The sequence below is a fragment of the Dermacentor andersoni genome, chromosome 5, assembly GCF_023375885.2.
Source record: "Dermacentor andersoni chromosome 5, qqDerAnde1_hic_scaffold, whole genome shotgun sequence".
Lineage (NCBI taxonomy): Eukaryota > Metazoa > Arthropoda > Arachnida > Ixodida > Ixodidae > Dermacentor > Dermacentor andersoni.
In genome coordinates, this window is record NC_092818.1 from 82,941,819 (window position 1) to 82,952,753 (window position 10,935).

The 10,935-nt window shown below is 45.9% G+C and overlaps 1 protein-coding gene across 2 annotated transcripts; it reads left to right on the forward strand.

Moving 5' to 3' along the window:
• The first annotated feature begins 2,950 nt into the window (after positions 1 to 2,950).
• On the forward strand, positions 2,951 to 6,408 carry LOC129385021 (putative nuclease HARBI1). Of its 2 annotated transcripts, none has more exons than XR_011894761.1 (3): positions 2,951 to 3,633; positions 4,484 to 4,622; positions 5,133 to 5,611. XR_011894761.1 is itself a non-coding variant. In XM_055070820.2 (3 exons), exons 1-3 carry the CDS (start codon positions 3,286 to 3,288, stop codon positions 6,141 to 6,143), a joined length of 1,005 nt encoding a protein of 334 aa, XP_054926795.1. In that variant the 5' UTR covers positions 2,951 to 3,285; the 3' UTR covers positions 6,144 to 6,408. The 2 variants fall into 2 exon arrangements, 1 of the variants encoding a protein (XP_054926795.1); XM_055070820.2 differs by lacking the exon at positions 5,133 to 5,611 and adding an exon at positions 5,626 to 6,408.
• Positions 6,409 to 10,935: the final 4,527 nt, after the last annotated feature.

Here is a 10,935-nt window from a genome sequence, read left to right on the forward strand (position 1 = left end):
TGTTAGAGATCATTCCTATTCCTCATACAAACAATAAAGGTCAACCGATTCTTTGCTCATACTTAATGCCAGTCACTGTCTAGTAGCATAACATATGTGTAGCAGTTCTTTCTAGTGTATGTTGCCATGTGCAATTCCTCTCCTGAAATAGCTGATGCAGCATTGGCGTGTGTCTTGCATTAACCTTTACACTGTGTGCTATGTAGCATTTAACTTTTGTTAATGTTTTTGGCTTTCAATGCTTGCAAGGTAGAGTGGCTTCTTTCTTGAATGCAAGCTTTCTCATTCCCATATTGAATTCCTAGTCTCATTCAGGATTGCTATTCTTGCTTGACAGCCTGTGTTTTTGTGCAAGCTACATTGAAGTGATTGATTGCAGAATCTGGTTTCGGCGCTGTCCGACTTGGTACTTGTCACCGTGTTACGTTTCTCATATGTGGGAGCCTGATCAGTTGCATTGGGAAACAGTCTCTCGAGGCAAGCACCTGCTCCTACAGTCCGCACAGTGACATAGACTGCGAATTTACATGCACACCGTGGTTGGTGCTCCCCGTTCCGTCCTTTCCTGCTGCTGCCGTGTGCAAATTTTGCTTGTGGTCTTCCTCGGCCATGATTTGGCGTCAACGGGGACTCTCATACATAATTACATGGTTCTAAGTGTATGAAGTTGATATCCACATGTGTGGAAAGGCCTGCAAAAGTGACTGCAAAATAGTGATGTTCACAAAACCAACCATGCCCATATATAGAGAATGTGGGGCACCAAGTGTGAGTTACACATTAGTGGCATGCAAAAGAACAAAAAGAAACATGCAGGTTGGAAAGGCGGTAACGCTAAAATGCCGGGCACTCCATGTCGCTGTTGGCTGTGGCAGCAGATGCTTGCGTCACCCGATTGCTTCGCAATGCAAGCTGCTCATATTCAACGCCAACTGTCGGTGCAAACATGTGGGACACACTGTCCAATCTGCTTGCGCTGCTGGTTGTTGCTTGTTACCAGACTGCAGTGTGCGACGAAGGCAAGCACTATGCCTACAGTCGGACGGTTGAATGTGCCGCAAGCAACCCGTGTGCGTGTATGCTCACTGTTGTCATGTAGATCGTAGCCAATGCATAGTGCCAATGTATAGATTGAGCATTATGTTAGAGTATGCTGAAGTGATTGATTGCATAATCTTGTTTCAGTGTTGTCCCACTTGGTCATGGTTGCCGTGTTACATTTCTGGGATGTGGCAGCCTGTTCAGTTGTATTGGCCAATGGCCTCTCGAGGTAAAGCACCTGCTCCTGCAGTCCACACAGTGACACAAACTCCCTGTTTACATGTAGTGTGATTGGCGCTCCCTGCTTGTCCTTTCCTGCTGCAGCCGTGGGTAAAGCGTGCTTGTGGCCTTCTTTGGCCATGATTTGGCGTGAACAGAGACTATCATACATGATTACATGGTTTGAAGTGTATGAAGTTGATATCCACATGGGTGGAAAGGCCTGTAAAAGTGGCTGCGAAATGGCGATTCCCACAAAACAGACCACATCCACATTGAGAGCAGGTGGGGCACCAAGTGTGAGCAACACATTAGTGGCCACCGAAAGAACAAAAAGAAATGCGCATGTAGGAAAGGAGGTAACACTAGGATGCCGGGTAGTTCATGTCGCTGTGTTGGCTATGGCAGCAGGTGCCTGCGTCACCCGATTGATTTGCAGTGCAAGTTACGGTGACTGTCAGTGTAAACAGGTGGGGCACTGACCAATCTGCTTGTGCTGCTGGTTGTCACTCGTTACTAGACCACCATGTGCGACGTAGGCAAGCACTGTGCCTGAAGTCGGATAGCTGAATAAGCTGTATGCAATTTGTAGTGCGTGAATGCCCACTGTTGTCATATGGATCTTAGCCAATGTACAGTGTATTGTCTGAACCTTATGCGGTGATTGAATGCAGAGTCTAATTTGATAATGGTCGCCGTGTTATGTTTCTTCGATGTGGCGACCTGGTTAGCTGCATGGGCAACAGTCTCCCGAGGTAACCATCTGCTCCTGCAGTCCACACAGCGACAAAGACTCCCAATGTACAAGCACCGTAATTGGTGCTCTCCCCATTCGACATTTCTTGCTGCAGCCGCCGGCAAATTATGCTTGTGGGCCTTCATCGGCCGTGATGTGGCGTGAGCGGAGACAGCACACGTTATTACATGGTCCAAAGTTGATAGCCACATAGGTGGAAAGGCCTGCAAAAGTGGCTGCAAAATGGTGATGCCCACATTGAGAATGTGGGGCACCAACTATGAGTTACACATTAGCGGCCCCCGAAAGAACAAAAAGAAACGTGCAGGTTGGAAAGGCGGGAACGCTAAAATGCCGTTTAGTCCATGTCGCTGTGTTGGTTGCGGCAGCAGATGCCTTGCGTCACCCGATTGCTTCGCAATGTAAGTTACGGCGACTGTTAATGAAAACAGGTGGTGCACTGCCCAATTTGCTTGCGCTACTGATTGTCGCTCGTTACCAGATCGCCATGTGCGGCGACGAAAGTGAGCAGTTTACGATCTCGCGTTAATGGTTTCAGCGCATCTCGACATGCAAATTTTATTTCTGATCTTGTATGAGAAGGTGCACTGCTTTTTCTTCTGCCAATAAAGTCGCACGTCCTGTTCACTCACTTGTGGCTTGTTTGTATGGGCGTCAGTAGAGGCTCTTTAGTCTCCTGGCCATTAAAACGCGGCAGCTGAGGCATGCCGCAAAGCCAGCGAGGCGAGCACGGCGCGTACCCAGCGTGCGGCACCGGTATAAAGCGGCCATATTGAATATTATACAAAAAAAAAGACATTTCCGCTTCCTGTTTAAGTAGCGCCATCTGTCGGGCCCCCCGCTAAGTTCCATGCGCTGCCGCTTCTTATTTTCGAACCACTGTGGAAGGTACAGTTTCCCTTCTCTAAAGTTGTTCTTTATTCTATGAGGAACCGCGGAGAAGTGGTTCTCTCGAGGGTCGCGCGCGGGGGCGAGCATGATGTCGAGGGTTGCTAGGGCAACCGTGGCTGCCGGCTAACCTCGCGCCAGCTGACGAGCCGGCACCTAGACGAGACGAGACAGAGACGGCAATGGCGGCTCCTTTGGTTGTGTTGCTGGGGGGTGCCGAAAGACAACGACGCGACGAGAGGCAACGACGCGACGCGTTCGGCATGGCCGAAGAAGAGTTTCGAAGGCATTTTAGGCCCTCCAAAGACACAGTGTGACGTCTTTGCGATGAGCTAGAAGGACATCTCGGACCTCAAAGATTTCGTGGTGTCGACACTACGATGAAAGTGCTGTGCGCGCTGCGGTTTTTTGCCACCGGGAGCTTTCAACAGTGCGTCGGGAATGAAGAAGCGATTGCACTGTCGCAGCCTTCGGTCAGCCGGATCATTACAGCCGTCGCCAAGGCCATTACGGTTGTGGGCAAAGAAAAAGGATGGGTTAGATTCCCATCCACGGCGCAACAGAAAGCCGCCGTCAAGGAAGGCTTTCTTAGCCGTGGAAAAATTCCAGGAGTTCTAGGATGTGTGGACGGGAGTCTGATAGCCATCGTTCGCCCTAAGAAGCTCGGCCCCGGCGAAACGGAATCGTACTGGAGCCGTAAAGGGTATTACGCCCTCAACTGCATGGTCGTGAGTATTGTTCATTGACAAATATTTTCGATATGTGATTGCGCGAGTGCACGTTGTAAAAAACTTCGTTTCGTTATTTTTCATCAATTGCCGGTAATACTTGCGTTCCTATTCGACAAAGTAGCGTTTGTGTTGTATGTGTAATGACGACTTTGATCTTGGCAATAGAACCCGGCCGCACTTTTTCAGTGCTCTCTAATCACAGTTGAATAGCCTTTTCGATGCTACAATGTAAACACATTACGCGCGACTTAAACCGGAATAGACGCCGTAGCAGTGAAGGGAGTCTTCGTCTGCGAGCGATCCTAACAGAAGACGAGCCCTTGTGATTCTTATTCGACGTAAAACTAAAGCATTGTGGCCAACAGACTGTAAACGTGAAAAGGAGCATCCCATCAATGAAAATGGTGTGAGGGAGAATGAGAATGTGTGGACACCCATTTGCTCTAGCTGTTAATACGGCACATGCTGCCACTGCCGCGTTCTTTCGCTTGTAATAGGCACTTTGTCTGGAAAAACAAGAAAAAAACACAGGTGGCACTCTCTAGCAGAATCTTGTACAATATGGACGGAAGAAACCAAAGGAATTATTTTGCACATTGTGTTGTGACCGCACGCCATACATGAGCACATGTACACATGCCAACATTGCATTTGTAGGTTAAGCATGACATTGTTATCATGCTGATGATTAGTTCAACTGCCTACTGCGTATGTTGATATCTCCTTTTCTGTAATTGTGTTGGCTGACTGAACAGTAACTGATTGGCAAGTAGTGTTGTAAGCAAAAGTTTGTGCCAGATATTTGTTGCAGTGGCATTGACACCTTCTCTTTGCTTTCTCTTACGAGGTGTGTGATGCAAAGCTGAATATCCTGGCAATTGACCCACGGTTTCCGGGATCGTGCCACGATTATTTCGTTTGGAGGCATTCTGCATTTCGCCGCCGCCTCACTCGTGGCCTGTTACTTCATGGAGAAGTCTTGCTTGGTAAGTGCACCTAAAGTAGCAGTGCTTCTTCCACATGTAAAACATACACAGTCAAATAGTTTTGCATCCTAGCAAGCTTTAAGAAAGCGTGATTTGCTAGAAATGTGTTGTGAATGCAGCAGTACCTAATGAACCTGCAGCGACTATCGAGAGAAACATGTCTCTCTTAGAAGGCAGATATTTTTACCAGCATGTATACAACAGCTGACATGTTATTCTGTTTATTTACTTATTAATTTCAATACACTGAATGCCACGTGGAGCGTTACAGGCAGGGGTGTAATTCTACAGAACACGTCGAAATGGCAGTTTTCAAGTATGATGGAAAAGGGTTGGTGACAATGGACTCGGGTAGCTGGTTCCTGGTCACTGTCCTTGGAACGAAGGAATAAGCGTGTGCGTGAAACTTTCGGCATCGACGTTAGTGATCGGTGTAGTATATATTGTAGAATAGTGCAAGTTGCGCTATTTTTCTTTGTGTCACAATGTCTGCAATTTTTTTTGTTGCAGCGACATGTGGTGCTGGAGTGATTAGAAAGGATCAAACGGGTAGCTCGAGTTCGGGTACCTTCACGAGAAGAGGTACGAAAAGTAGAGTAAGGATCCCAGATACTGGCAGCATATTCGAGAGTAGACCTTAGAAGTGTTTTATAAAATAACACTTCTGAAGAGAGAAGAGCTAATTAGTTTTAGTGGAGGATGTACATTTAGGGAGAAGCAAATGGGATGAGCGGAGCAGAAAACCACGAGTATGAAATAAATATTACATGTCCAACTTAACCCGAGAATGAGATTTGCAGCCGAGACAACAGGTGAAATTGGGCTTTTCTTTAAAATGAGTCGAACTTTCTTTACAACTTTCTGTGAAGGTCAATGTTCGATAGATATTGCAACAATAAATCCAAGACCCGCTGCTGTTGTAAAAGGGCCCTGGCGTAGACTGTGTTCTTGCATTGTGCCTTAATGTATCCACGTTCGTTCACTGACGTGCAACACATTACAGGGGACTCTGGGTACCCACTAGAGCCATGGATCATGACTCCTGTGCCTGGTCACCCAAATCGCCTCACAGCAGAGGGGCGCTATAATGAGGCACACGCATCAATGCGAAATGCCGTTGAGCGGTGCATAGGAGTCGTCAAGAGCCGCTTCCGATGCCTGCAGAGGTATCGGGTGCTCCACTACTCGCCTCAGAAAGCAGCCACTATTGTTGCAGCTTGTGCAGCGCTGCATAACCTCTGCCTTGCAGCAGGCGTGCCTCTGCCAGACGACCCAGGTGACGACGGTGCACATGACGACAGCGCACAGGAGCCAGCCCAGGCACAAGTGCCGCTTCAAGTACAGGTGCCACCGCAGGCGCACCCTGTACAGCCTTCTCGAGCTTTGTTTCAAAGAGGCCGTGCGGTGCGTGAATCCATAGTTGGTGTGTTTCGGCTGCCCAGAAATTTGCGCATTGCCTACCTGCAAAGTGTGCGCCGGCGCATTCGCTGGCAAATGAGGTGGAGACATGTGCTGGTGTAACATGTTTTATTTTTATTTTCATAAAAGTAAATAGGCCGTGCACTTCAACATAACACATTGCGTGTGCTCACATGTGGCTAATCATAGTATGCTGCATACTGCAGTAGTGAAAAGCACATGATTTGTCTATGTTGAGCATGACAGATACACATGCAGTGACAAATAACCATGTGCCATTATGTTACTCCTTTGCTTTGTTCACTGTGCTTTTGAATATTGTCTCGCCAGGGAATTTTCTTTAAATAAAGGTTATTTCCAAGGTGAATGGCAACCAATCTTGCATTGTTGAATATTGCTTTGCAATGCCTATTTTACTGTGCAGTATGCATTGTTCCAAAGCTGAAGATGTCTGTTCATGTGTGACACGCAAGAGCAGCATGAGTTACACAGCAACTGAAATGTCGTCAGCAATCTGTATAGTACATATTGAAACGTATAGCAACAAACGAGACATGTCAAGCACTTATTGGAGCAGGATTTCTTTAAATAGCAGACACTCATGCTTACTACTGCTTTGTTTAAACTCAAGAGTTGCTTCAACATTGCATTTCTTGCACACATGATTTCACATAATGCTCGTAATTGCTGCTTAACAAGGTGCAACAATATAAACAAAATCATGACAATGAAACATTTCTTTATTTATTCATTTTATTCATTGGGTACCTGCTTCGCCATTCAGGCATTACAGCAGGGAGGGTACAACTCATATAAATGAACACTCAGAATTACACTCATAAAGCATGGAAGAAATCATCATTTGAACAAATACAGACAGTGTCAGGTGGTAGAGTATTCCAGTCTCTTATAGTACGAACATAGAAAGAGTAGCGGAAAGCGTCGCTTTTAACCCTCTATTGCATGGCGTCCCATATTTGGCACATACCGGTTACCATTCTTTTTCGCGTGTGTGAGATTCCCAGTTGAGAATGTGATACCGTCAGAGTAAATCTCGTAGTTATGCGCACTTATTATGGGCAAGTGCTGCCATCTCTTGAGTGATACGCAAAACAGAGGTGAAGTAGATTTTGGGATGCGACGTGAAACTCGGAGGGGGCAAACACGAGCAATTGGTTTTTTTTTTTTTCTCTGAAAAGTTCGACCGCAGAAACGTAGAAAAATTATTTTGGCATATTTTTTGGCCTCGCCAATTCAAGGCAGTTACTAGTTTTCTCAATTTTGCCTGCAACTACAGCAGAGAAACCGAAATCGGTGTGTCCCATATTTGGCACAGTATGAACTTGAAATACAAAATATGGTAACGTGCTGCCATCTGTTCAATAGCCCGAAGCTGCAGGTCACTCTATCACAAGATGTAATTTTGACGATCGGTACGGTGAGGGCGAATTGTCTACCAAACAGCCGCCTGAAAAGTGAAAAGGAACTGAAATGTAAAGGAAGTGGTGCTTCAGAGGCACTCACAAGCGTGATAGATGACGTAGAGTTATCGTGTGTGCGTTGATACGACAACCGCGCCGTGACATTTCTGTCGAGCTTTGTTGGGAGAGATCCAGTCCAAAAGACTCAGCGCTGGTTTACCTCCGCCAAGGTGTTTCGCGAAATTGATTGCCCCAGCGTAGTAAATGTCCATAACAGGCACATGGGTGGTGTCGACCTGCTGGACTCTCTGTTTGGACTTTACTGCATACATATCAGATGTCGAAGAAATGGCACTTTCGAATTTTTACGCCTATGCTAGACTTATCGGTACTAACAGCATGGGTATTGTACAGGAGGGTGCAGGAGCAGCTTAGGAGGAGACAAGTACTACGGCTGGCTCAATTAAAAGCAGAAATTGCAGAATGCCTTACCTCGCATAACAAGTGCCTACCCAACTAGCGACCAGGAAGGACTTCTAGTCAGGACATCGAATTCCATGTTCAAGTCAATAAAGCACAGGGACCAGCGGCCGCAATGCCACCCAAAGACGACCGATCTGACCAAGTCAGCCACTGGCCAGAATTTGACGAGAAGAAACAAAGATGTAAGCGGCCACCTTGCACAAACAAGTCGTTGGTAAGATAGAAGAAGTGAAACATTCATCTGTGCCTGAACGCAGCAAACAACTGTTTCATTTCATTCCCCACATCACATTAAAAGGCAACCGTCCGCGAAGCTTTGTTTTCCGCCCATGGCAGCAAGAGCGCTCAGCCATCTTCATGGTGTGCCATATTTGGCACAAAGCTTTATTATTATTGTTACAGTCATGTTTGTTCATTCAATCAATAATGAAAGCTGAAAAAATGACTTTCATAATTCATGCAATAGAGGGTCAAAAGGAATCTCACATATTTTTAATTTGTGATCTCGTCTTTTAGAAACATATGTGGGCGGCTGAAAATACAATTACCTGGCTATCCCCGTATTAGAGTGGTATATGTTATGAAGAAATTTTAATCTGAGATTTCGGCGACGGTGTTCAAGAAGATGCCAATTTAATGCTTTTTTGCTTTCTGTCATGCTAAGCATCCTGTCATAATTGCCAAGGACAAACCGAACTGCCCTCTTCTGCACTTTTTCTAGTTTATCTACAAGTTCTGTAGCATATGGATCCCAGCAAACACACGCATACTCCAGTGTACTGCGCACATGTGTGAAATACAGTTGCTCCCTAAGTTTCTGTGGCAAGCTACTAAAGTTACGTTTCAAAAAATCTAATGCTCCGACAGCCTTGTTCCTAACATGAGTAACGTGTCTGTTCCACCTTAGATCAGCAGAAAAAAATACATCTAAGTATTTATATTCTGACACTTGTTCAAGAGTAGCATTATTTATAGTGTTACGATTGCTGTCGTATGAGCTCTTCCAGGTAAAGGTGACGTGGACACTCTTTTTCTCATTCAGTGACATTTTCCATTTTTCACACCATATGGCAATCAAATCCAAATCGTGTTGTAGTGCTTGTTGGTCAGATTCGCTGTTGATGACCCTATATACTATACAGTCATCTGCAAACATTGTAAATATTTATTATTTATTTACATGTACCTCACAGGCCTTCGAGAAGGTATAGTGTAAATGGGGAAATACGGTAACATATTAGTATGGAATCGGGAAAGAAATAAACTGCAGCATAATGAAAGGAGTACGCACAGAACATGGAAAATTATTACATTAGCAAATACAATATGTAGAGCAATAACAATAAATGGTAAACAACAACATAATAGCATAATAACATTGTAAACATTTTTGCATGTTATACAGTAGTAAGTATTGTAAAGAAATTGGGACCACTGAAATTCTTTAACTTGTAGAAAAAATGCAAGAAAATTACAAAAGACATGACGTGTTTAGACGGTTGAAACGGCATATTGATCGTTTAGCAGATTGCGAAATGCAGTGTGTTTATATTGGCATGCAATGGTATCTGGTAGTGCGTTCCATAAACGGACCGCACGGGGCAAAGTTGAAAAATTAAAAGCGTGTGTGTTGCCATAAATCGCGGCAGCGCGTCGACTTGGCGTTGACCTATTGAAACCCATGCGCTGATGTTCACCTCTTCGTCGGGCTCGAAGAACGGCGGGCAGACTATGATGGCGCTCGCCCTTCCAACTAGGGAGAGGACGCGCCCTCGCGGTCCGGGCAGGCTGCCTCCTCCGGTTCCTCTGTGATTAACACGTTTGTTAGAATATGGTGCGCAAAAGCTCCGTCAACGAGTGTGCTTACCTGCTTTCGGCGTGCAAGGCGGCTGCATCACGGCGGGCGTTATACACATCTTTCTTCCACACGCCGCGCCATTGGGCTGCAGTTTTCACTGCCGGGCCCTCAGCATTCAGCAAGGCAGTCACTGGCTGCCAGAGCTCCTCCTTGCGCGCCGCCGTCAGCTGTTGACTCAGCACACACGACGCCTTCGCAAGGTAGGGGTGCTCTTCAACAAATGACACGAGTATATCGCGCGGCCTCGCTCAAACATGAGGACCCAGTTTCGGATTCGGCGCGCAAACTGGCAAGTCCAAAACGTAAACAAAGCGAGGCAACTTGTTTGCATAACGTATGGCACACCACCTAGCGACTAAATAAGAAAACAACACAAATAAAATTACAACTACCAGTAGCGGTCTGCGCCGCAAGCTAGCATTTATTACTGAAAATATATTTGCAAGTGTTCTATACAAACCAATGTTTTTTTATCAAACCAGCAACATCCTTCAATTGCTATACCGTCCCCTAAGTACAAACAAAAATGATGACGTGATCTTCCGGCAGACCGCCGCTCGTTGATTGGTTCCCCTCACGCCGCCCCGTTCCACTCTTTCTCCGAGTGACGTAATCCAGACGTAACAGCCAAAGGGAACCGGTTCCCAAAGGAACCGCTACAGAATACGGCCCCAGGATGCCTTAGAACACGCACGTATAAAGCGAGATATAAGAAGGAAGAACAAGCATGTGCTTGCTGCAGTAAAGCTAGGGAAACGATGGAACATGTTTTATTAGAATGTGAAGACATCTGCCCAGCGGTCGATTTAGGCACTTCTGGCCTGCTTGAAGCCCTTCGGTTCAGCGAGAGCAGGAGAAAAGAAAACATGTCCGCAATAGAGATTAGTAAGAGGTGATTGGAAGATTGGTGGAAGAAAAGTAGGCAAACGACAAAAAACGGAGACGTACAAAAGAAAATTCACAGTAGGGTGTCAGAAAACTTGGTTATGGGAACTCATCGTGGGGTTATTTTTTCCTTTTATTTTTTTTTCTTTAGGTAGGACATTAGGCAGTAGAATAGGAAGAGCTTGGCGGCGCAACCCACCGCCCCGTTCCAAAGGCGATGCTCATAACATCCATCCATCCATCCATC

Bases quoted from the DNA above. Each gene is read 5' to 3' on its own strand.
- LOC129385021 (XM_055070820.2), top strand. From the start codon at position 3,286: ATGAAAGTGCTGTGCGCGCTGCGGTTTTTTGCCACCGGGAGCTTTCAA. The intron at 3,634-4,483 runs GTGAGTATTGTT...TTCTCTTACGAG, and splicing joins ACGCCCTCAACTGCATGGTC to GTGTGTGATGCAAAGCTGAA. The intron at 4,623-5,625 runs GTAAGTGCACCT...AACACATTACAG, and splicing joins TCATGGAGAAGTCTTGCTTG to GGGACTCTGGGTACCCACTA.